This window comes from Fusarium verticillioides, chromosome 1 (genome assembly GCF_000149555.1).
Source record: "Fusarium verticillioides 7600 chromosome 1, whole genome shotgun sequence".
In the NCBI taxonomy this organism is placed as follows: Eukaryota; Fungi; Ascomycota; class Sordariomycetes; order Hypocreales; family Nectriaceae; genus Fusarium; species Fusarium verticillioides.
In genome coordinates, this window is record NC_031675.1 from 5780914 (window position 1) to 5804624 (window position 23711).

At 48.2% G+C, this 23711-nt stretch overlaps 10 protein-coding genes and 1 non-coding gene across 13 annotated transcripts; 7 read left to right on the forward strand and 4 right to left on the reverse strand.

Moving 5' to 3' along the window:
• Positions 1-1073: 1073 nt before the first annotated feature.
• FVEG_14597 (hypothetical protein) lies at positions 1074-5011 on the forward strand (the record flags this gene model as incomplete). The annotated part of the gene is made up of 13 exons (XM_018903530.1): positions 1074-1406; positions 1545-2403; positions 2474-2526; positions 2595-2644; positions 2698-2752; positions 2808-2856; positions 2908-3096; positions 3156-3361; positions 3424-3517; positions 3571-4113; positions 4164-4390; positions 4457-4688; positions 4977-5011. 13 exons carry the CDS (start codon positions 1074-1076, stop codon positions 5009-5011), a joined length of 2925 nt encoding a protein of 974 aa, XP_018742178.1.
• A 312-nt stretch (positions 5012-5323) lies between these two features.
• FVEG_00162 (hypothetical protein) lies at positions 5324-5866 on the forward strand (the record flags this gene model as incomplete). The annotated part of the gene is made up of 1 exon (XM_018886596.1): positions 5324-5866. The coding sequence occupies one exon, from the start codon at positions 5324-5326 to the stop codon at positions 5864-5866; it is 543 nt and encodes a 180-aa protein (XP_018742177.1).
• On the reverse strand, positions 5820-6779 carry FVEG_00161 (hypothetical protein). Its single transcript, XM_018886595.1, has one exon. It carries the CDS (start codon positions 6647-6649, stop codon positions 5945-5947), a length of 705 nt encoding a protein of 234 aa, XP_018742176.1. The 5' UTR covers positions 6650-6779; the 3' UTR covers positions 5820-5944.
• A 215-nt stretch (positions 6780-6994) lies between these two features.
• Positions 6995-7076, reverse strand: FVEG_14596. The gene has a single exon. It is a non-coding gene; the product is annotated as a tRNA-Gly (tRNA).
• Positions 7077-7801: 725 nt separating this feature from the next.
• On the forward strand, positions 7802-10997 carry FVEG_00160 (hypothetical protein). The gene is made up of 2 exons (XM_018886594.1): positions 7802-9810; positions 9863-10997. The coding sequence occupies exons 1-2, from the start codon at positions 8341-8343 to the stop codon at positions 10145-10147; spliced, it is 1755 nt and encodes a 584-aa protein (XP_018742175.1). The 5' UTR covers positions 7802-8340; the 3' UTR covers positions 10148-10997.
• Positions 10594-11571, reverse strand: FVEG_00159 (hypothetical protein; the record flags this gene model as incomplete). Its single annotated transcript, XM_018886593.1, has 3 exons — positions 10594-10980; positions 11033-11231; positions 11285-11571. The coding sequence occupies 3 exons, from the start codon at positions 11569-11571 to the stop codon at positions 10594-10596; spliced, it is 873 nt and encodes a 290-aa protein (XP_018742174.1).
• Positions 11572-12524: 953 nt separating this feature from the next.
• Positions 12525-13103, forward strand: FVEG_14595 (hypothetical protein; the record flags this gene model as incomplete). The annotated part of the gene is made up of 2 exons (XM_018903529.1): positions 12525-12540; positions 12601-13103. 2 exons carry the CDS (start codon positions 12525-12527, stop codon positions 13101-13103), a joined length of 519 nt encoding a protein of 172 aa, XP_018742173.1.
• Positions 13104-13108: 5 nt separating this feature from the next.
• On the forward strand, positions 13109-14499 carry FVEG_00158 (hypothetical protein; the record flags this gene model as incomplete). The annotated part of the gene is made up of 2 exons (XM_018886592.1): positions 13109-13288; positions 13345-14499. The coding sequence occupies 2 exons, from the start codon at positions 13109-13111 to the stop codon at positions 14497-14499; spliced, it is 1335 nt and encodes a 444-aa protein (XP_018742172.1).
• A 100-nt stretch (positions 14500-14599) lies between these two features.
• On the reverse strand, positions 14600-17099 carry FVEG_00157 (hypothetical protein). 3 transcript variants are annotated; one of them, XM_018886589.1, is made up of 5 exons: positions 16867-17099; positions 16087-16809; positions 15705-16027; positions 15322-15645; positions 14600-15273 (listed from the first exon to the last, which is right to left on the reverse strand). In XM_018886589.1, the coding sequence occupies exons 1-5, from the start codon at positions 17002-17004 to the stop codon at positions 14703-14705; spliced, it is 2079 nt and encodes a 692-aa protein (XP_018742169.1). In that variant the 5' UTR covers positions 17005-17099; the 3' UTR covers positions 14600-14702. The 3 variants fall into 3 exon arrangements, with proteins under 3 accessions (XP_018742169.1, XP_018742171.1, XP_018742170.1); XM_018886591.1 differs by having other exon boundaries at positions 14600-15645; XM_018886590.1 differs by having other exon boundaries at positions 16087-17099.
• Positions 17100-17898: 799 nt separating this feature from the next.
• FVEG_00156 (hypothetical protein) lies at positions 17899-19341 on the forward strand. Its single transcript, XM_018886588.1, has 2 exons — positions 17899-18904; positions 18968-19341. The coding sequence occupies exons 1-2, from the start codon at positions 18137-18139 to the stop codon at positions 19244-19246; spliced, it is 1047 nt and encodes a 348-aa protein (XP_018742168.1). The 5' UTR covers positions 17899-18136; the 3' UTR covers positions 19247-19341.
• Positions 19342-20967: 1626 nt separating this feature from the next.
• On the forward strand, positions 20968-22257 carry FVEG_14594 (hypothetical protein; the record flags this gene model as incomplete). Its single annotated transcript, XM_018903528.1, has 2 exons — positions 20968-21402; positions 21460-22257. The coding sequence occupies 2 exons, from the start codon at positions 20968-20970 to the stop codon at positions 22255-22257; spliced, it is 1233 nt and encodes a 410-aa protein (XP_018742167.1).
• Positions 22258-23711: the final 1454 nt, after the last annotated feature.

The following is a 23711-nucleotide window of genomic DNA, read 5'->3' on the forward strand; positions in this document are numbered from 1 at the left end:
AGGCTGTGCAGTGCAGGCATCTAATTGGAAATCTGGGGACAACAGAAAACTCTGTGTGATAAAAGATTTCTCATGCTTTCTGCGGTTACTCTTATATTATCTACGACATGTGCTCCACTGATCCGGCATAAAACTACATCCGCATCGCTAGATAGAAATAAAGTCGAAATATATCATACCGTCAGTCCAATGCTGTGACAGTATTTGAGGGCAGAGGTAAATGGCCAATCACAGCTAACACAGCCTCTTAAGGCATAGCGATGGTATGGACATCAACTTCTAGGCTTCGGAGTCCTCGGTACGCATTCTATCGTAGATCCTGAAATTGAGTGATATAAGGCTCGCGGCAAACGAGATCAACTGAATAACAGCGCTGGCAGCGCCAAGGGCATTCCTCTAAGCCGGTGGCCGTCCCGACAGTCGGCTGCTGTTAAGGGAGCCTGGTCCTCCTCATCGCCTTGTCTCGATAAGCTGCAGTGGAGAACAGGCCTCGGCAGAGAATGAGATCACGCACTGAACTCTGGATGATTCGAAGAGTTGATATCGATTCCTAGCCTGTCACGGGCCTAAACCGCCGTTGACTGCTAATTTGAGATGAGTTGAAGTAAGCTGAGGTCAGCTGACTGCTCCAGATAGATTGGGTCAAGCATTTCGGGGTCTTCCCGTTTTAGATTTTTGGATCATGGGTGCAGTGCTTAATTTCCTTATCACGATCCTTCCCCAAATACCACCAATTACTACACGCGCAGGGATCTTCTGAATAAGCCTCACAACGATCTCGGACAATGGCAGAAATGCCGAACCCCTGTATGATTCTATCATTCCGCGCAAAAGGACCACCAGGTAGGGTCCCAATATTGTAGGCTCTTGCAAGTAGCAGGGTTTATACGGCCAGGATAAGATGCGAAAATAGCCAATTGTAGCTTAATGAATGGCGGAGTAATGGAAGCGTAGTGAGCACGATCCTTCTGGTGGTTTTATATAACCTGTTGATATAATAAGTATGTAGCCGTTTCAAGATATAAGTTGTAAAAGTGCTGCCTTCGTTGACAAGGCAAAGCACGCCGCCCAACATGAGGTCTCTAGTAAGAAGCTTCGCTTTGCTACTTTTTCTGTCCTTCTCACTCGTTTACCCAGGTTCTACATCTCCAGTTCTAGCACGAGAGCCAGACACCCTAGCTCATGTTGAAGGCCAGGATGTGTCTCACTTGCAGTATCGCGCAGAAGCGGAGAGGTTTTACCTGCGCATTATGCCCCTCGGTGCTTCAATCATGAGAGGCTCAAACGATACTCCGGATCTGAGAGGCAGAGGCTTTCGCAAGTTCCTACGGGATAAACTACGAGTCCTTGGCTGGAAAGTCAATATGGTCGGCTCCTTCAAGAATGGCCAGGACTTTGCTGACAATGTAAGCTATTCATAAGATGATAGGTCGTTTGGAGATGCTTAGGTGCGAACCATTAATCTTGTTTGGTTGTGATTATCTTGATGCGCATCGATATAGACTTAGGAACTTCCATTACTTGCTAATCATCACGTTTCTGAGGACACTGAAGGGTATCCTGGGTTCGTCGTTGGCCCAGAAGATGGTACAGGTTCCAATTCAGTTCACAACCGAGCCATCGAGTCTGTACCGAAATATAAGCCCAACCTGGTTCTAATCAACGTTGGTTTCAACGACGCAAATGCTAACAACGGGGCTGGAAACGACTTGCCAAACGTGGGACGTCGTATGGAGGCTCTTTTGCGAACAGTCTTCAGGCTCTCCCCAGATACCGTGGTCATTTTGTCGACGCTTATTCCTTCTCGCGATCGTGACACCAACGTACAATACATCAACAGACAGTATGTGAATGTCGCAAACAAGCTCAAGTTGCAGGGTTTCAAGATTGAACTCGCCGACATGCACACTGGGTTTATTACAACTGACATGCTGAATCCCGCGGACGGTACTCATCCCAACTATGATGGTGCTCAGCGCATGGCCTCTGTTTGGGAAGAAGCAATCGCACAGGTCGCAGCGAGGAAAGACTGGCTGAAGGAGCCCAGCTCTGACGTCAACTTCAAAGATGACGATACCTCCAGCAAGCAGACGTGCGAGAAATCTCCAGATAGCGGTGCGAATGATCCACGATCTGGTGAACAAGTGCTGTACGCCAAATCTGCAGATATACAGAACGACGGGACTTACAAACATTCCTCAACCTCAAAAGGCATCATCATGAAGTTCTTTCGCAACCCCACCGCTCCAACAGAGAAGCAGTCGCGGGTATATGCTGCTCAGATTGTTAATGCTGGCAATGCGCAGCGTGGTGGGGAGCGAGATGATTATGTCGCCATCAATGGTGATACGGCCTCCGAGCCTGCGATCTACTGTCAGAATGACGGGATAGGCGGTATTGACAGTTCCAATCAGAGAGTTAGACTTGATTTTGGTCAGGATTGTATTACACGAGGCATGTATCTCAAGTAAAGATGTGTTTGGCACATTGCTAACTGCTGCTCTAGGAATCAGATGGGGCGATGTGGTATGTCGAGCGTCATTATCCTTGCTTGATTGCAGATCCGGGCTGAAATATGACTAACCACTTGACAGAATAATGATGGCCTAGACGACTTTATTTGCCTACGACCAAGCGGTGAAATGTAAGTCTCTGATGCTCACGAAACCACTGACTACCAAATACTAACGAGCCCAGGCACGTATCCATCAACCAGGGCAAAGATCCCGCAACTTTCAAATATGTTGGCAAGGTGATTAGCCATCTTCCATAATATCCAGCACCTATACTGACTGGCTGCAATATAGTGGAAGGACGCTGTTGATGGATATCCACAGGCAAACGTTCGCCTTGGAGGTATGACGTCTCGAAAGACCGGACAGATTCACCAACTAACTCTATATCTAGATATTGATGGCGATGGCAGACTTGATTACTGTGTCATCTCCAGTGCCGGTGCGCTTCGGTGCTGGAGAAATGGTGGCATTCAGACAGACAGTGTGGGTTACTGGCAAGACCTTGGAACCGTCTGGACGACAGAAGGAAAGGATGTAGGGGGTTCAGATGGCAAGTTCAATATTGACGACATGCGATTAGGTCAGTCACAGATGAATTCCCAAACAAGGAAACACATGCTAATCCGATTTCACTCTCAGTTGACATCAATGGAGACTTTCGCTCGGACTGCCTATGGGTTGATCGTACTGGCCGAGTGATTACATGGATTAACCAGCGCGGTGTAAGCAGGAACTTGGTGCCTCGATGGCTTTCTGCGGGTGTCACCCATGTTAGTCAAGGCACAGACATTGGCGATCGCAACAATATTATATTTGGTCGCATGACAAGCGATTTCAAGACGGATGTGAGCTCACCCTTCCTTTCCAATCGTTTAGAGCTCTTTAGGCTTATATTTTTGCTGCAAAGTACATGTACTGGGATCGCAAAGCCGATGACAATACGAATGTCGCACCTCTCCGATTATGGGCAAGCAATGGCAGTGGTGGTAGGCATCAAAAAGGTATCAAGTTCACTCTCCATGCTGAGTGATGGAGTGCTAACCATGTTATCAAGGCGACGGAGTGTTCTTGGGTGATCTAACAGGAAGCGGAAATGACGATTATCTATGGATCAGCCCCGAGGGTCGCGTTGCTATCTTCGTCAACTCAAACAAGCCACCGGACACAAGCAGATATAAGGACGGTGCTTGGATCGGCAAAGGATACGTTCTTGATACCAAAGCAGATCGAAAAGCCCTGCATGTCGGCGACTGGGATGGCGATGGCAAAGCGGATATTATTGCCACTGACCGATCTACAGGCGCCTTGACAATCTGGCTCACTTCCTGGGACGGGCAGAAGTTTTCTTTCAACAAGATTTCCAGCGGCACAAGCTACTGCAAGGAGGGCTGGGGTGTTGGACTTCAAGATATTGGCCCGCGCTTCGCTGATCTCACCGGCAACGGATGCGTCGATTATCTTTGCATGGAGGCGGATGGCCGAACGACTGGGTACTTGAACGCTTGCTCCAAGGATATCAAGCTCACAGATGCTGGTCAAGTCAAGTTTGCCGAGAAACAGAAGGACCGCGCCAACTTCCGGTTTGTCGATGTGGACGGTAAGTGCTCGACCACCTGTATCATGCACACACTGACACATACTTTGTAGGGGACGGGAAAGCAGACTACGTCTGGGTCGACAAGTTCAGCGGCGATGCTACTGTATGGTATAACCGCGGTCGAGCTTCGGCGTCTGGCAATAGCGATAGCTCTTTCAAATGGGAGAATAAGGGCAAAGCTTATTCGGGGTCAAGCCGTGGAGCAAACATGCACTATCCGAATCTTGGGGGTGTTGGCAGGGCTGATATGGTCCATGTGGATCCTGACACTGCTTTTGTAAGTTGTCGCCGCTCTGAAGACTCGTGGAAGAAAGATGTAGCCAGCTAACAGGGGATATCTCAGGGCTGGGTATGGTACAACACCTGTCCCGGCGGCGGTGGTGGTGATGACGGAGGAGTGGTCCCTAGAGATCCAGAACTCCCATTCTTCCTACCAGAACCCATTTGCTACGAACTCAGGTGCTACGGAATGGAGGATGATTCAACAGACTGTGGTCAAGATCCCTGGGCTGATGATTTCTCTGACGAATATTCCCAAGAGGATATCGATCTCGCCAGGACACTAGTTGTAAATGGTAAGTCTCCGGTGCGTCAATTTTGGCATGCTCTCTGACGATGGAAAAAGAAACAATCTCGAAAAGCAACTTCCAGGACTTGGAGAAGCGCGCAGGGCGGAGAAGAGGGTTCAGGGTTTTCTTCATTGACCTTGGTATAACATGGGAAATACTCGTTGCTGCTATGCGATATCCCGGATCTACTCATCTGGATGATCCCACCAGAGGATTGCCAGCTACAAATAATGCGTTCAGGCAAGTCAAGATACACATGTCTACAGCTGTACTTTATCTAATGTTGTGCTACAGATTGGCAGGGGGATGCACCTCGGTTGACGCAATAGTGGTCGAGGCGGATACGCTAAGCAGACAGACTCGATTGGATGAATGGGATACTGAACACAATCCTGATGTAGGTCAGAACCACTGATTACTAGACTTATTCAGAAGCTGAAAGAGGCCTATAGTTGCAATTCACTCAAGACTTTCTACACACGTTGGGAACAGGCCAACTTCCAGGAGGAGGAACAGCGACAAACCCGCATATCAGCCCAGCAGATTTGAATCAGTACTGGCGATCAAGAATACTGCCTACTACCTTGCGCAGATGGGGGTCGGGTATCGCGCTCCGAACTCCAAACGATTACTTCGAAAACATGTTTGGATCGCAGGGCTACCGTCCGCCAATGGCCCTCTGCGAGCGCAAGCTCAATCAAATGAAAGGTCGTGTTTTCAACTTACAAATTGCTACGAACAGTCCCGTGGATCCCATCGCAGAAGATGCCTTCCAATCTATGCTCGACAACTCAATGGTCAGCACCTTTGGACAGTCGACCATCCTGGATCGATTCCGCACAGTCATTGGCGTGTTTAACTACATCAACCATCCGTCTGCGCGGACAATTCTCAACCGGAACATTAGGGACATGAGAACCGCGTTGATAGAGATTGGGGGTGCTGTTCCGCAGCTGAATCCGGCTGTTGCCCTGTTTGACGAGTTCGTTCCGGCGTGGTATCAATATGCTGCGAGACTGAGGCGCGACTGGCTTAGGAGACTTCTGACAGCGACGCGGGATAGGGTCAATGATGAGATCCGTGTGGGAAATAGAGTTCCTGGTGCTCAGCAGTTTATTGCCGATATTAATTACCTCATCAGCCGGCTTGATGACATGGTAGCGCCGCCAATTGAGCGTACTTAGGTGTTGCGAGGAGTAGCACTGTGGTCTTGGATACAAAGAGAGATGCTATAGTTTACATTTTCTGATAGAATATGCAATTTAACTTCTTTCCTCCATCGACAAGTTTCCGAGGGGAGCGATAGCCGGTGGTCTCACGTAATCAGGCTCATCATCGAGGCGCTGATTGTGAAGCTTGTCGTACAACAACGGTATATAAACCACATTGTAGTACTCCCATCCAACATATTTATCAGAACATCCTTCAACAGGAGGAAATTCTTGCCTGGAGGCGAGACCCCAACCTCGACTGGGTGGAGAGTAACCACCATCGATAACAACAGCCACAAGCGGTGGAAGTGGTGGGCCCAGTCCAGGCACTTTGCGCTTCAGTCTTGCTTCTTCGTGCGCTTCCAACGTACTCAAACACTCCTCGTTGACATAGAGGCAGTGAGTAAAGCGAGGAGGAGTCAAGCTTGGCTGCTCGGCAAAACGGTCGGTTTGTTCGGCACACCAAGCAGCGAAGAGACGTCGTACATCAGTTTTGCCATTCCCTCCAGCTTCCATACAAACTACTTCCCAGTGCGCATATTGGTCGAGTAAATCGTGGCATTTGTTGCGCTGCAGATTCTCGCGGATATTTTCTTTGAGAGCAGCTAGATAGCGATCCCACAGATCATCATCGCCGTAGGTTGCGCGGTAGATAACGAAGCCCCATTGATGAATGCCTGTTTTGCGCATTGTTCTTATGGTGTTGCGCATTGGATTCTGGTCGATCCATTGTTGGGTGATAGTGGAGAGGTTCATGGCTGTGGGTTTTTTGGAGATGTAGAGTGGATGATGCAAAGTCTGTAGGGCGATAAGCACTTATGAACTTCGTTAAGATTGGGAGCGGATCTTGCTTATATCCATCATATAATGTCAGCAACCGGGGTTGTTATTTCAAGACAACACCTGGATTACCTCTGCTGTAAGACTGCTCAACCGCTTTGAGTTGTAAGGGCAGATGTAATTAGCCAATCATAATTAAGCATTTACACCGCGCCGCACAGTTCTGCCACAACATCAAAACTCAAAACACCAAGATCAGAACATCGCGATATCGACAAAAAGAGATGGAAGCCTCGAGAAGAGCAAAAGATAAGATTGTACTGCGTAATCAGGGAATCGAACCCTGGGCTCCCCGACGCTGCTCGAATGGCAACGGAGAATTTTACCACTAAACCAATTACGCTTATCTTGATGGACTCCTCGTCACGTAACTGGGCTCATGCAGTAACCCCAACCCGAAATTGTTCAACAGCGAGGGAGATACCATCTCAACTCACTGATAACGGCCTCAACTCTTATATAAACGTGACTGATAAACGGGGCCTGTCGTTCCCAATTGATAATACAAGGCATTCACAGTCCCGGTTGAGATACTGCGTGTAATGCATGGTCTGCTGGGATAAACATCAGGTCCTGTCTTCAGACCGCCTGGTGGCCAGCAGCATACCACAACGGGTCAATTCTTCAGCGCTCAGAACCTGTACGTCAAATACAAAAACATTCGCTTTGGAGTATGAAAAACTACTGATGTGTACACCTGGTATTTATAATGAAACGTAGTCAGAAAGTTCATCCTTTTGTCCACGTCTTGTATTGAGTTTTGTCCGCCAGAATAAATTCTCGGCCACAGTTGTTACCACAAATAGGACATCTAGCTCACAACTTAAACATTATACAATAATAACTAACCTTGCTGCTGCATAAACGTAATAAGACGAATACCTAAATGATGACTCCTTGGCCGGCCTTAAAGATATATAAGAGGCTCCAATCCCCCGGCTAAGAACCTCGTCTCGTACAGGGTAGGCATCCACAGGCAATCAATCTCATCCACATCTCACCAATTGCATCATATCCTAACATTCCCCAAAAGGCATCTGGGCACGTGCAATCGAGATCTCGATCAATTCTTCAACAAAGCGATTCCAACAATCACAAACTTGGATAAGCTTCTCTTTGGCCTTCGCCGGAGTAAGCCGCCCGGCGCCATCACAAACGGCCACACCTCATTGGATGCTGATCGTCATCGCCCCATAATTACATCAGCGATCGTACCTTGCGACAGGCTCACGAGGGCAGGAACAACCATCACCTGCATTTTTTCTTCCTGCACCTGCCCAGAAAAGACCGATCGGCCGATATTCGGGCTATCAATCAACTGCAAGCAATCCAACATTGATGTCTCACCTCAATTGAAGATTGGTCGATCATCTTGGATACTCATCATTCGCGTCAAGGCTTGACGGACTTTTAAGCAAATGCCAAGCTAGAGCCTTGTTCTCATCGTGGCGCGTGTCAGCCCCGCCAAATAATTCTCTCCAGATCCGCTACGCACATCCTACGTCACCACTCGCTCGACTCGATCCTCCAAAGCTTGACAGGGTGATCATCATCCTAAGCTTTCCCAAGGTCTGAAGAGGCCTTTGGACTGCAACGAATTATTCATCATGGCGCCCTCACGAAACAACTCCTCGAACGCCGCCGCCAGGGCCATGGCTGTCAATCGAACAGCCTCGTCTGGTTCATTCCATGCTGGCGCGCCGATCCCTACTCTCAGCTCCTTGCGACGACAGTCTCATCGATACCAGACTTTTCCTACCACTCCTCCCAAGACTCCTCTCGAGCAACCATACGCTCCTTCGAATGGAAGCGATTCCGAAGATGAAGACGATCACGAAGAGACGCCTTTGCCCGTGCGACAGCTGCTGTTGCTTGCGTTTCTCTCCCTTGCGGAGCAGACCGCGCTGAACTCGATATCGCCGTATTTGCCTGAGATGGTACTCAATATGCCCGGTATTCCTGACGACGAGGCCGGTCTATATGTCGGAATTCTTGCGAGTTCTTTTGCATTGGCGCAGCTGTCGACCAACTTCCTCTGGGGATATGCCTCGGATGTCATTGGACGTAAGCCAGTTCTAATCATGGGCACGACCGCTTTGATGGGTTGTTTCTGCGTCTTTGGCTTCTGCAAGGAATACTGGCAGATCGTAGTCGTCCATGTCGCAATGGGTCTCCTCAATGGAAATGCCGCGTGTGTTCCGACTGTGCTGGGAGAAGTCACGGATCGCTCCAACCAGAGCCGTGCTTTCACATATCTGCCTGTCATTTACTCCCTCGGCAGTATCACCGGACCTGCACTGGGCGGCATTCTTGTCGGTAGGATGGGCAAAGAATACCCTTATCTTGCCCCTAACATTCTGTCCGCTGGTCTCCTGGCCCTCAGCGTGGTGGTGGTCAGCATCTGGTTCGAAGAGACACTGGACAAGACTGAAGTCAACTTTGAGAAGCCCGCCTGGGTCGAGAAGATTATTTCCTGGTTCTCTTCACCCACGCCCCCGCCTCGACGAGCATCTTGGAGCGCGCGCTGGCCTCGATCCCAATCCCAGAACCAACCCCTTCTCTCCTCCAGACGAGCGCTCGAATCCGATGACGATGATGAAGAGACCGAGAACGACGACGACGATAGCGATAACAAGGCCGATCCGGCAATGTCTGCATGGAAAGACCTCAGCCGAACCACGGTCCTCATTCTGTTCACATATCTCGTCTTCCAGCTCTCCAACATCTCCTTCAACAGTCTTTACCCTATCTTTGCGGCTACGCCAGCACCTGCCGGCCGCGACTTGTTGCCCAGTAAGATTGGCATCAGTCTGAGCATCGCAGGTTTGGCAAGCTGCATCTTCCAGGCCTTCCTCTTCCAGGCGCTCAAGGTCAGATTGGGTAATCTCGGTACCTACCAAATCTCGCTTCTGGGACTGGGTATCAGCATGCTACTCATGCCGTGGGTTGGCTACGCCGACAGTAAACCTTTGTTTGGCCTGGGAAGCGGCAAAATGTGGCTGTACATCGAGCTTGGTGTCGTGCTGATCTTGAAGAACCTGTGCGCCGTGGGGGGTTTGTCGAGCGTCATGCTTCTGGTAAGTCCCCATGATTGCGCTGCATTGAATGAGACTTTGCTAACATAACTAGATCACCAACTCTGCTCCGTCACACTCCAGCCTTGGTAGTCTCAATGGCATGGCGCAAACCCTCTCCGCTCTTGGGCGCAGCTTCGGGCCTTTCGTGTCAGGCGGTCTCTTCAGTCTGTCCATCAACATCCGACCTAAGGGTGAAGCACTGGCCTGGAGCATCTTCGGCGGTCTGGCCATTTTGGGCTGGGTGTCTTCTCTCTTCATCCGCCGCGACGGCCTTGAGAGCGACGATTGGCAAGGCTCGGATGAGAACCTCGCTGAGCAGGAGGCCGACGTCGCATGAGCTCACTGCGACAAAACAACACCAGAAAATACAATAGATCGGGTTGGCATTTAGCATTGGGTTGGTGGGGTGCATATGGGACATGGTCGCTTTGACGCATTGTCCGGGCGTATTGGAGAACAGATAAGGGCTGGGGCTGCTTTTGAGAGTTGAGCGACGAAGTCACGATGAAGACGTACCACCTAGGGATTTACTATTGTACGATTGATATATAGAGTTGGATATCGCTGCTTTTATTTAAGCTGGCTGAATGAGTCCGCGATAGGTTGTATATCCTGACACTTGCTGTCCTCGCCTCTCTTGTCATGATTGAGGTGTGGTCGGCATGTCAAAGCTCTGCCTCGTTCAGCCCAGGGCAATCTATTTGACGATGTACTAAATTTTCATCTCATCCGAAACAATTAGCTCAACTTACTCATCTAACAAACATGATATCTTTATCTCATCTATTTGACTTCCTCCTTCTTCTCTTTCACCCGCCTCTCCTCCCTCTCACTGAACCGATCCCCAAATAGATCAAAATGCGGCCTCATGACAATAGTATACTTCACAAGCTCCTCCATGCAATCGACAAGGCGATCTCGATTTCCACTTGGCAGCATGCGACTTCCCTCGGTCTCGTCCGTAAACTGTGTATAAGCCTTTGGTACAGAACTCTGATTCGGTATCGTAAACATTCTCATCCAGCGCCCGAGAATACGTAATGAGTTAACGGCGTTGAATGATTGTGACCCACCGCTTACTTGGGCGATGGCGAGAGTTCGACCTTGTGTTGGGCGGATGGAGCCTGTTGAGAGGGGGATCCAGTCTATTTGTTGTTTGAAGATGCCGGTCTGCTCTTGTGTTAGGTGTTGATCAATGGTAAGCGGAGGGCCAAAGGGCTACCAAGTTGCCATGTTGTTCTGGACTTATCCAAACATGGCCATCACTCCATTTACTCAGCTCTCGAAGCTCTTGAACTTTGGGGTGATTGTGTTGAACATCATCTTTTTGAGGGAGGCCGGCTGGATCGTAGACTCGAACATCGCAGCCGAGACGGTGGAGGATTCGTGAGGCTTCGAACGCAAGGAGGCGAGAATATGATCTGAAGGAAGGGAAGGTCAGTATTCGCATTCAAGCCTGCGGATGAATACCTACCGACTCCGTAGGCTACCGTAGAGGACCAGGATACGTAAACGATCTAGGCCTTTATCGAGAACCTCGGACTGAACCATTTGGATAGCTGTGCTCAGCTCCAATTCTGCAACCCAATCATCCTTGACGAACTTGTCTTCAAGAATAAACGGACGGTATTTCTCTCGGATTTCAATAACATCTTTGGATGGGTCAATGGCGAGGGATCGATAGGCGTAGGTTGGGTCGGGGGTCAGCTCAACTGCCTTCCTCCCAGCGTGGGAGTTGTTTAAATCGCCGTGCCCGTTCATTTTGAGAGAATAAGCGTGATAGAATAAGCTTTTGTAACTAGTAGAGAAGCGACGGCTAATAAATGGAACCCTAGAAAGTTTGGAGAGAAAATTGGCAGTAAAGGTGCAAAGTCGAAGAGAGTGACGAGGGAGAGCCATTCTGGCGGCAAATTTCTGGGGTTACTTCGCAGGCTTGATGCATTATTAACTAATAATTAGGCTTTTTGACAGGTTCGCTCTACGTCAGACTTTTCAAGGGTCCAAGTGCAGAGCCAGGGCCTGATCAATCATCTTTTGGGCATGACAGGGTCCCAGATCACCCAATTCTGCTGGGTGACCAATCATTGATGGGGTATGACAAGGTCCCAACCACGTCCCAGGTGAACCACGATATTCACACTGGAAAGGCTCAGGAATCTCGAGACTGAGAAATATTTAGACGTCTAGCTTACAGTTTGATCAAGATTACCATTATTTAATGTCAAGAAGCCCTCTGGGAGCATGCTCTGAAGAACGTCTGAGACAAATAGAAAAATAATAATAGGTAGATAATGTATAATAGCGAATAGGCACCATGAAATTAAGCATTTGTCCACTTCAGAGCTTGGCTGAGTTGTTGGTTGGACAGTTGCAGATGCGGCTGAGACTAGCACGTGAAGAATGAAGTCCTAATCAAGCAGCGGCTGCCTGATTTCCAAAGTACGAGGCTATATTTGACACAAGCATCAATCGTCTTCATATACAATGCTCTAGCCCAAGCTATTTACGTCAATTTAGATCACCAAAATTCCTTAGGCGATTTAATTTTCTGCGTTGAAGCAATCATCCATCATAATACAATGCGTTCATCATTGACGCGGAAAGGCTTCGTGCCACTTTTATCCCTCAGCTCAAGAACACTACCTGCTAGATCCCCTGTATGGCCATGTCATGGTCCTTTTAAAAGCCCATCATATATCTATTGCTTAAGGCGTATGTCTCCTGCTCAGTGTATGAAGCTTTACTGACTGAGCTCAAGGTAGCCGTCATACAGATACGATAAACAATTAGGTCAAGACTCGATCCGAATCTTTACCCTTGATCCCGGAAGACACGGTGATGAGCTCTGCGGTACACTATATACGCACCCAATTAAAGCAACCCCTCAGTATGAAGCTCTGAGCTATGTGTGGGGACCTCCGGATCGAATCAAAGCCATCAAGTGCAACGGTCAAGACTTGAACATCTCAGACGGTCTTGACACACCCTTGAGACGCCTCAGACTTCCCGGAGAGCCACGGCACATATGGATCGATCAGATATGCATAGACCAAGACTCCATAACAGAGCGGTCAGAGCAGGTCAGCACCATGAAGCATATCTACTCTAATGCGGAACTAGTTAATGCATGGCTTGACCCTGCAGATCCAAATGCAGCAGCATCTGCAGCTGGAATCATTTCAACTCTGGCAAACCCGAAACCTCTACTTTATGAGAAAGATGTCTTCCTGAGGACCACGAACTGCTCGATCTGGGTCTGCCAACACGAGATTCACCTGCCTGGGACGCCTTGAACACAATGCTTCGTGCGCCCTACTTTTCAAGAGTCTGGATCATACAAGAAGTCGCAGTCGCTTCTGATTTGGCGCTGCTTTGGGGAGACATCACCATCTCCAAACGCGAGTTCAGAAACTTCAGATTAGCCGCTCTCTACTACTACAAACTCTCCGACGTAGACGTTGAAAAGGGCGCACCAGTCGTGTTGTGGAACCCAGTCGCCCTCTCCTATACATGGGGCACTATAAAGTTGGGGAGGACAGTCTCCTGCATCTGGTCTCGTCGACATCGTCTACCAACGCGACAGACGCACGGGACAAGATCTTTGCATTGATATGCCTTGCTGGCAATCGATCCTACGGCATTGTGCCAGACTATAGCAGGAGTGAGACAGAGGTCTTTTCGGAATTTGCTCGTTCGGTGATAGTGGCGGAAAACAATTTGAATATTCTCGATTATTCGTACATGGAGGATCCTGAGGTCCTAGAACGCCGTCCTCTTTGGGCACCGAGATGGCACTCTGATGACGATTCACATAAGCACTATTTACTCAACTACCGTTTCACTGCTTCACGAGATGTACCGATGGTGTTGGGTCCATCAAGGAACGAAAGGGTACTGAGCCTGAGAGGCATCCAGGTCGATCTAATCAGAGACACATGTGATAGGGAAACCGACATACACAAAGTTATTCCCGCTGTCGTCAACATGATCGCCCGTAACGTGGAAGTGTTTAACAAAAGATACGGCTCAGATATTATCCGAACGGTCCTCCTGACAATGATGGCCGGCCACGAGAGCTCTGGCCATATGATCAACAGCGTCATGACCCGTCTCACCAACGACGGGTATATCAATAATTTCATATCCTTTGCTCTTCAATTCACGATCCAAGCTCACGTCTCCCAAGACGGCAGAGAACCCGAGCAGAGGAGATACCTCGAGCTCGTGAGGTTCGCCGCAACAGCTATTTACCTACCAGCAGAGCCATGCTGGACGTCACCCGAGGATTTCGAATTCTTGGAAAGAATGCTCAAAACTCTTTATCCCCATGATCCCTCAGTCGTAGCGGCTGATTTGGATATGCTCAGCAGGATCTACTATGATTTTGTCATGGGGCCGCAGCGGTTTGAAGAGTTGATTCAGGCTTCTCTTGACAGCAAGATATTTTTTACAGGCACGGGTTATGTTGGTTTTGGACCGCGTTGTATGAGGCCTGGAGATATAGTCTGTGTTCTGTTTGGAGGCAGGACACCATATGTCCTGAGACCAACAGCGGTTGCAGATGAGTATTTATTTCTTGGGGCAGCTTACGTACATGAGCTCATGGATGGCGAGGCTATTGATGCTTGGGAGAAAGGCAAGCGGACTGAAAGCCAAGAGGTGCAGGAGAAGCTTTTCAAACTTTTGTAATTAATTGATTTTGAAACTTATGACATATCAACGAGACATATCAAGCCCACACACTGAAAAGTCCCAACCAACTTCAGCTTTTGTAAAGAGGAATAATTGAACACGCCGCATAATTATTTCTTATTCAATAATAAAAAATGCTAACAAGACAAGCTATGCAAGGGTATAATAACTCCTAAGACGCTCTTCAAAGAAATGCCCGTCTAATCTTCCTTCTTGTACACCGCAAACTCATCAAACAGCGCCACCTCCTCAAACTTCTGCGCAACAGCCTGGACATCAGCCTCGTCCCTATTCGTCATAGCCAAGTCAAAATCCACAATCAAACTCGTCGAGATCCCTTCATCATGATGCCCCCCTTGCGCCTTAACCTCCGCCATCAGCCTCTTAGCCTCTCTGTTCGTGATCAACCCGTTATTTATCGCCATCGTCAAGAACGCCTGTGCTATCCCCCCAAATATGGGATATCCCACATACAAGTGCTGCCAGTAGCGTATGCAGAGGAGAAAGTAAAACTTGGCCGTGGGGTCGTCTGTCTCTCTGCAGATTGTGTTGGCGATGTGGATCAGGGATATGTTGATGTAGGGCATGTAACTATTGGGCATTTGCTGCGTGCGGTAGAGCAGGGCGAGTCGTTTTAGTTGGTTTAGGGAGGCGGAGAAGATGGTTTTCGGGGTGCTGTCTCGGGAGGAGAAGGACTTGAGGGTGTAGTTTTTGTGGCGGCCGTGGGTGAAGGGGCGAAAGATATCCAGGACTGCGCAGTGGAACCACATACTAAGTATCAAGTCAGCATGATACCTCGAGGGGAGTTTGTGGACTCACTGGAATAACATGACGTGCTCTTGGCTGTTTTGATCCCATGCCATGCCTTTACCGAGAGAATCCGCCCAGGCCAAGATTTTCTGGTACTTGGCTTCTGCGAAAGCAATGGGTACACGATCAACGACAGGTTTTCCGTCAGCTAGGGAGTAGACCACGGCTACCTCTTGGATCACAGTGAAGTATTCGCACAGCTTGGTAAACGAGGAGCCCATGTATTCTGGCAGCGGATGCTGAGGCCACAAGTCATCATGTCGCTCATGTCCAGGTACTGGTAGAGCAGGCGGTATCGCTATACTCTCATCGTGGAAGTACAGAACATGGATCCTGTGTTGGAAAAACTCTCAGAGAATGTCCGAATTAACCCATTTTGACGACTCACTTACGTTAACCAGTTGTAAGTGCCCCAGGCAACATGTGCGGTCATTCGGACCAAGTCATCAGGCAACTCCTGAAACGCCAGCGACGACGGACTATCCAGCGGGACGCCGTACAAGCCAAGCCTCCTCCCCATGTGGCGAGCAGCAGCAACCAGTTCCTGAGCTAGCATCTCGTGTCCGTGGAAGCGACAGGCGAGGCTGAAGGTGTTGATGGCCGCTAGGGTGATGAGGTCGTCAAACGAGCCCTCGGCACGAAAGAGCCTTTCCGTTTCTTGGAAGCAGAGACGGCCAACAGCTACGGATTTCAAATCGAAAGCTGTATATGCATGCTGCCCGCCCACACCGAGTCAGTACGTGTTTGATAAAAAGAAGAAGCCACTGCACTCACACAAGCAACGTATAAGATCGCGCTGACGAGGAATGTAGAGCAGAAATGGGGGTTTCGCTCCACAAGACTCTCGACGAATAAATCGGCATCGAAAAACCCCACGATCGTCTGATCCGTCTCCAGAAACAGCGAGATCATCGTCGCGGCTGTTTCATTGCTGATCGGAACTTTCGTCCAGTATGAAATATCAAGCTCCTCCAGCCGACTATCACAAAGCTGACGTCTTCTATCCGACGAAAGAACAACAGGACTCGCCGGCGATATCTTCTGCACCAAACTCTCCGTCCGTGCCGCAGGAAGCGCCGGTTTTTCCAAAGGCGATATCTCCAGAGACGTAATATCAATCGGCACCAGCGTCGGATACACAATGCCATGCAACGCTGTGAGTTCAAACTCAAGCCTTGAGTTCGTAGTCGGCAGTATAGCCTGCGCCGTCCTGTGATTCGACAGTCGCATCCTGGTATGTGCACTCCCCTGCAACGACGTAAACGCCCCATTCACATCCGCCGGGGATCTCAGCCTCTGCAGAAGCTTGAGCGCATCTGTCTCGGGCAGAGTTTTGAGCTGCTCTACTATATCCGCGTAGTGATTGAAGCTATGCTGCAGGGTATCAAGCTGTTTCTGGATCTTGATTGTTGAGTCCACGGTCTTGGGGGGTATGCGGTAGATACACGCCAGACTGCGAGTTTGACACTGATCACAGGTCGGTTCTACACCATTGCACTTTTTTTCATTTCTCTATTAGTTGACATGAGATTGGTAAGTCAGTGATAGACTCACGGCGCGTTTCTTCTCGCGGCAGGGATTACAGGCTATCCTGACATGCTGGCGCTTTCGTTTGGCCACGCGGAACTTGCGGTCGATCTCATCGGCGTCGTCTCTCGGAGCCGGCTGGATCTTCCTGTAGTTTCCTTGCATGGTTCAATCGCACCCTGCCTGGTTGACTTCCGAGTCATGGTGGTTTTCTCAGGCTGCTAGCGGGGGGGGGGGATTATTGCAGGCAAGGTAGTTTGGTTATCTGGCGGGGTGATGTGATTGTGAAAACAGAGAGGGGAGGGAATAAGCTTTCGGGGTTCGGTTATACTTTGATGCGTGGAATGCTTTAGGGTAAGTGCATGACTTGATTGAAGCTATCACGAAAACAGATGTCTGTGAGGTTTGGCAGTGTTGATACGGTCTTAGATTGGTTGGTGAGATATTGTTAAAGTTTACTGCCACGTAGAATATCGCCACCATGACTTGACTCGTGTGTTTGCAAGTTTGACACTTGGCATGACTTTTGGGTCATTACTCAGCAGCCTCAGACTTTTCTCGTCTCTCCATTTTTTTATTTTAATTACGGTGAAGGAAACGAACAGACCGGAAAGCACTCGGCGTTAATGCATAAGATCTATGATAGACGGCGCTAGAAGCCTGTAAAGAATTCTACTGTTGGATTCCACGACCAACCAAAAGAAACGGAGACGCTGACCGAGGTTGCGCGCATCAAATCCATTCTCAGCTAATTATCCGCGCATCCACTGCTGAGCCTGCACCCCGCTCCCGTTTCCGTCTTATTCTCATATCAGAATTTACGTATTATCGAGAAGTGATAAGAATCTCACTGCATTGGCTTACTCATACATAGTAAACCTCGGCATGTAACATAAACGCACCTTATTTTGAGCTGTCACTGGCTCTAAGCTTGTAGATTGCGTGATGTGATTCAACCATCATCCATGAGGTCATTACCGCTTTGGGAAACATCACCGTGTATGTGGACCATTCCCGCGCTGTGACGTTTTAGTTGTCGAGGAAAATCTCAATGCTTTTCCCTCCCTTACAAATCAAGCCTGCAGCGAGCCTCGGTATAATGCCAGCGCCACTTTGACGTGGCTTCGGTACTTGATGCACCGTGTCTTATAAAAGTTGCAGTGACGTCGTTCATTTCTCATATTCCTATCATAACTTCATCTTTCATCCTATATATCTTTCACTCTCATCTCATCATACATTTCATCACATCTCATCTCCTACTCATCTCATACCACACACAACACATACCGCCAAAATGACACAGAACAAGACTCTCGTTTACAAAAAGATCCCCACTGGTCTCCCCGTGGCCGGTGAGCATCTCGTCATTGAGGACCGCCCCGTCGATATCGACTCTGCTCCTCAGGGCGGTGTCATCGTCGAGCTTCAATATGCCTCTTTCGACCCCTACCTCCGCGGCAAGATGCGCGACACATCAGTCAAGTCATACGCCCCCGCCTTCGAGATCAACGACCCCATCGTCAACGGCACTCTTGGCAAGATCATCAAGAGCGACACCTCTGACTTCTCCGAAGGCGATCTCGTCACTGGCTTCCTCCCCATTGCTGAATACGTCCGTGTTGACAAGGACACCCTTCCCAAGGTCAACTTGAGAAAGGTCCAGAACCCTCACAACCTTGACCTTGGTCTTTTCCTCGGTCCTCTGGGTATGCCTGGTCTCACCGCCTGGTCTGGTCTTCACCAGATTGGTAAGCCTAAGAAGGGCGAGACTATCTTTATTAGCTCTGCTGCTGGTGCTGTTGGCCAGATCGTCGGCCAGATTGCCAAGCGTGAGGGTCTCACTGTTATTGGTTCTGTCGGTGATGATGCCAAGCTTGACTTCATCACCAAGGAGCTTGGTTTCGATGCTGGTTTCAACTACAAGAAGGAGAGCCCCAAGGATGCTCTTCCTCGCCTTGCCCCCAACGGTATCGATATTAACTTCGAGAACGTCGGTGGTGATCACCTCGAGGCTGCTCTCGACAACATCAATGTCGGTGGCCGTATCCCCGTTTGCGGTCTGGTAAGTTAACTCTTCTCCCTTTCTTTTTTTTTCTTCAAATATCGCATTACTAACCATATACAGATCTCCGAGTACAACACCCCCGCCGACCATCGCCAAGGTACCAAGGGTCTTATCAACCTCATCGCCAAGCAGGTCAAGATGGAGGGTTTCCTCGTCGGCAACCCTGCATTCGGCCCTGCTTACTACAAGGAGCACCAGGAGAACCTCCAGAAGTGGCTTGCCGACGGCAGTGTCAAGGCCAAGCTTTACGTCACTGAGGGTATCGACAACGCCGCTGAGGGCCTCATCGGTATGCTCCAGGGCAAGAACTTTGGCAAGGCTGTCCTCAAGCTCAAATAAATTAATGCGATATGATGATGAATTGTAAAAATTGGGATGGGTTATATAGAATCATATAATGAAAAGTTATTAATGAACTAACAATTCTGGGAAGACTTGCTGGCTGTTCTGTGATGCCTTTGATGTATACGTTAGACTTTCTACGGTCAATCCGCTTTAGCAGCGTTCGCGTGATAATTTAATCTATGCATGGACTTTCAAGCAGACATAGCGTCTCAGACTCACGGTACAGAAGGGGACTTCTCGGAAGGGGAATTTAAGGACCGTATATGGTATTTCAACTTCATAGGAAGGTTTATCGTAGCAATATCTCAACACAATCTTAAGATGAATTTCGTCAAACCCCTAAACTTAGGGTCAAACCCATAAACTTAGGCTAAATTACCTAATTACTTTTCTTATTTAGAATCGATATCCTGAGTTTTCTTTTCTCCCCTAGATTGGTAGAATTGTCGCGGACGTTTTGTGGTACCGCAGATCGGTTTATGCAAAGTTATGAGATACCAGTCTCACATTGTAACTAGATTGTCATATTATCACACTGTCTTATATTCTTTTACTAGGCATAACTTGACTGCCTTTGATTCTCCTCTACGCAAAACAGATGGATGCCGAGCACATATCTATAACTACTGTATGGCCCTAACGTAATAAGTATCGAGTGCTCATTCTGGCAACTTGAATGTTTCGTCAACGGCTAGTATAGGGATGCAAACTCACACCGTCCTTGCTCAATCTCACTTAACTCTTTGCTGATCAACTGAATCAGTCAATTTTTATAGTTTTGGCGAAATCACAGTTACAATAACTACAACTATTGCCGTCTTTACGGCATCTTCTCATATCGCGAACCGGCTCAACATGAACTATAAAGTTTGTAATTATAATTCGGTTCTGAACATCCTCTTACTCGTTACCATGCGCTGACTTTAGAATCCCGTTTAACCATGAAATGCCTCCTAACAGGGCACGTTGAGACAGCCTATGGTATAAATAAAAATCGATAATGGTCAATTTGAATCTGCGTCGTGTGGAAGAGATACTCGAGAGTCTTTGTAGGATCAGAGAAGTGTCTCTGGAATCATTCCGGCTTTGGAGTTTGATATTAGGTGTTGAAGTGAGATACAAGCTTAGCTAACGCTGGTAGAACATTCTTTTTCAGAGCCTTTTAAGTATGCTAATAAAGTTTACTCCGTAGATATAAACGAGCCAATATTGATTAAACCAACACTTGGCAGCTGAATCTTCTCCTTGAGAGTAGTGCTATTATTGTTGCCAAGCTGACACTATTGCCAGTAGTCCAATACCTACGGAGCAAAATCTCAGCATGATATGATCTGAACGCTCTTTAAGCGAGTAAGCTTATTTTTCTTTCCATGAATATTAAATAGGAGTTATTTCTGTCTTATATCTCATTTATTCTACCTGTTGCTGTTGCTGTTGCTGTTTCTTGTTTCTTACCTTTTTACTACAACATTCCGTTGAAAATGAGCGCCAAGACCATCATAATTCCTTTCATAGCAGCGCTCTTACTGGCAGGCTCTGAGACCGGTCCATTTAAAACGAGAGCGAGGACGACTGATAGACTGACTACAATTGAAATCACGTCTTCTTCCGCCAAGGCGACCAGTACAACCGAACCAAGCTTCTCAACGACCAACGTTTCCTCTGATGGCTAGTTGATCTTTACTACCGACCAGTCAGAGAGTGAGACTTCAACTATGTCAAGGGATACTACTGCAACTATTGTCTCAACTACGGTGACCTCCTCAAGTATAGCTGTGGCGTCTTCAATCTTCGAGAGCAGCGCGGAGCCAACCACTGCAACAGAAGACGCTACAACTACTGCGGGTCTAACTATTTTGACAGTAGAACTAAGCTCTACTATCATAGATAGTACGACAGAGACATCAAATATCTCAGCTGCCACTACCACGTTGGCTGTTTTAACTACTGAGACCTCTTTAGCCAGAGAGACGAGCTCCGAGATGACTGAAAGTAGTTCGGAGGAATCTAATGCTACAGAAGACTCTGCTACCACTGTACTTTCAACAACTTCAACTTCGGAACTAAGCTCTACTGTTACCGGGAGAAGCACTGGAGTATCAACTGCCACAGAAGAAGCCACTACTACTGCTTTTATTTCAACTTCAGAAGTCTGAGACTTCAACCAAAGAAATGACCTCTGATTGTATTGAGGAATCAACCATCAGAGAAGGCTCTTGGACTACAGAAGTTTCAGCAACTTTAGTAATGGAACTAAGCTCTACAATTGTCAAGAGCAGCACTGGGATAGCTATTATTACAGAAGGCACTATTACTACCGCCATTTCTACCGCATTTCTACCATAGAAACTTCTTCAGTCGTTGATTTAAGCTCTACGATCATCGAAAGTAGCAGCGAGTTAATCACCTCGTCACAAGAACCCACTGCTATAGAATCTGCCTCAACTACCGAGCTAATCCCCACCACCAGGGAGATAATAACAACTTCTGAAGCCACAACCACGACTACCACAGAAGCAGCTGGTCCTCCCACGATCACCAATCTTTCGTTCGACAACACTCTAGAACCTTGGACCGTCACCCAGCCCAACCTCGTCTCACTATCCCTCGACACCAACATAAAGCACGACGGCAGAAGCTTTGCACACATGAGCTTCTCCCCCGCCGGCGGATCAACAAGCTACGTCAACCAGACATTTTCATCGCCTCCTCAAGCCGGGGTTAGTTATCCAGCTTCCGCGTGGGTGCGCCCTGGAAATGGATGCACCCTCGCGGTGCTGGGTTGTGCTTATGGAAATGCAGGGTTATTCGCTGGACGGCGAAATCTCGTTGTTGCTGCGATGGGTACACAGCCGGGGGCGATTAATCAGTGGCAGGAGATATCGTATACATATACGTACACTCAGAGCCAGATCGATCAGGGTGTTTTGGCTCTTAATATTGGGTTTATGTGTAATGCAGGCTCTGAAGCCTGGATTGATTCGGTTACGTTTTCAGGGCCCTAATTGTTTAAGTCCTGTCTGGCTAATAGGTAGTGTTGATCATTAATCACTTTAGATGGTAAGTCTTGAGCTTGTGAGAACGAATATTCTATAAGATTGGGGCCTCAGTGGCAATTGTATTAGTCAAACTTGTGTATGCTGGTCTTGCTCGGTTGCAGAATGAATTACTAGCCGATTGCGCGTAAGTCTCTACCTATTGCTTTGCATCATTACCATTGCAACCTGCGAGACCATAGCACTAGGAAACAGGAGGTCTGATGAGAATACCCAGGATTTACCACTAGGAACTTTCAGTCAGGGAACATGAGTTGAAGAACCCAAGAACAATTGTGAGCATGAGTCTACACCATACTTGACTGTCATGCAAGGAAGAGTTTACAGCCATGTGTCGGTATCTGTCGAGACTATGTGGCTGCCTGTATCGGATACTTAAGGCCCGATGCTTTCCATGAGTTTTACATGGACGTTTATTAAATATCTATATCTTCAGGCTATTGTAGCGTGTAATCTCTAAGCCCATGTCAAATTGTATTCCCGCCTTGGGTCACAGTTAGCAAATGGGAGCTGCTCTATGAGTGTCCAGTCAATGAGTAGTCTCCAGGTGCAGCGCAGCTCCAAGCAGAATCAAATCAAATAGTAAATTGAACTATTTCATATTAAAAATCACAAGTATTATTATTCTCTCGCCCCTGAAGCCCGAGCGCGGTTGTCATCTCATCGCGGTAGCTTACCCATTCGGATTCCACATTGAGCAAACGAGATGTCGCAAACCCCAGATAGCAGAGCAGAAAGGCAAGTGGATAGACTTGGCGAATGCTAAGAATTGACACGTGCGGGGAGCGGAGAAAGGGTCTGATGAACACCCCCAGGATCTATCACTTGGCATTTCCATGGATGGCAGATTCCAGCATTGGCATGATTTCTTAGCCGGCTTGGCAGATGCATATTACTTGACTTTTTCGATTGGCTTGGTCTGGACTTCAGGGTAACGTTCCGAGAGACACATGCAAATGCCTTGAGCGTCTTTGGTTGAAATGGAGTATTGGGTAATCTCAATGTATGTGTCACGATGATGAGCCGAAACAAACCGCAAGAGAGGAACGGAAAGATGATAAATAGTCAGTAAAGTCTCTATTTAGAGAAATTGAATTCAATCAAAGCAGCCTCGGTGATCATCGCTTGCTGCAGTACAACCAGGAACTTATCCAGCACTACATCAAACTCATCATGCTCGAGACTTTCTGCTGGCTACCTGCACATACCATCACAAACCTACTCTTCCAAAGGCAGCTCGGATTCAACGGGCAAAGTCAATTATCGAAATCTGTCATCACGCAAATACCTCAGCTCATGCTCAGCTCCACCAGCTTCGCCCCCTTCCGCCCAGCACAGATCATGCATGAACAATGATATCCATTACGTGAGCGATTCCTCCAAGCTATGACCATTATCAGCCC

Excerpts from the sequence above, each read along its gene's own strand:
- FVEG_00161 (XM_018886595.1), bottom strand. The coding sequence starts at position 6,649 with ATGAACCTCTCCACTATCACCCAACAATGGATCGACCAGAATCCAATG.
- FVEG_00157 (XM_018886589.1), bottom strand. The coding sequence starts at position 17,004 with ATGCAAGGAAACTACAGGAAGATCCAGCCGGCTCCGAGAGACGACGCC. Across the intron at positions 16,028-16,086 it reads CGATCTTATACGTTGCTTGT|CATGCATATACAGCTTTCGA; the intron begins GTGAGTGCAGTG and ends GTGGGCGGGCAG. Across the intron at positions 15,646-15,704 it reads GGCACTTACAACTGGTTAAC|GATCCATGTTCTGTACTTCC; the intron begins GTAAGTGAGTCG and ends TTTCCAACACAG.
- FVEG_00156 (XM_018886588.1), top strand. The coding sequence starts at position 18,137 with ATGACACAGAACAAGACTCTCGTTTACAAAAAGATCCCCACTGGTCTC. Across the intron at positions 18,905-18,967 it reads GTATCCCCGTTTGCGGTCTG|ATCTCCGAGTACAACACCCC; the intron begins GTAAGTTAACTC and ends AACCATATACAG.
- FVEG_00160 (XM_018886594.1), top strand. The coding sequence starts at position 8,341 with ATGGCGCCCTCACGAAACAACTCCTCGAACGCCGCCGCCAGGGCCATG. Across the intron at positions 9,811-9,862 it reads TGTCGAGCGTCATGCTTCTG|ATCACCAACTCTGCTCCGTC; the intron begins GTAAGTCCCCAT and ends TAACATAACTAG.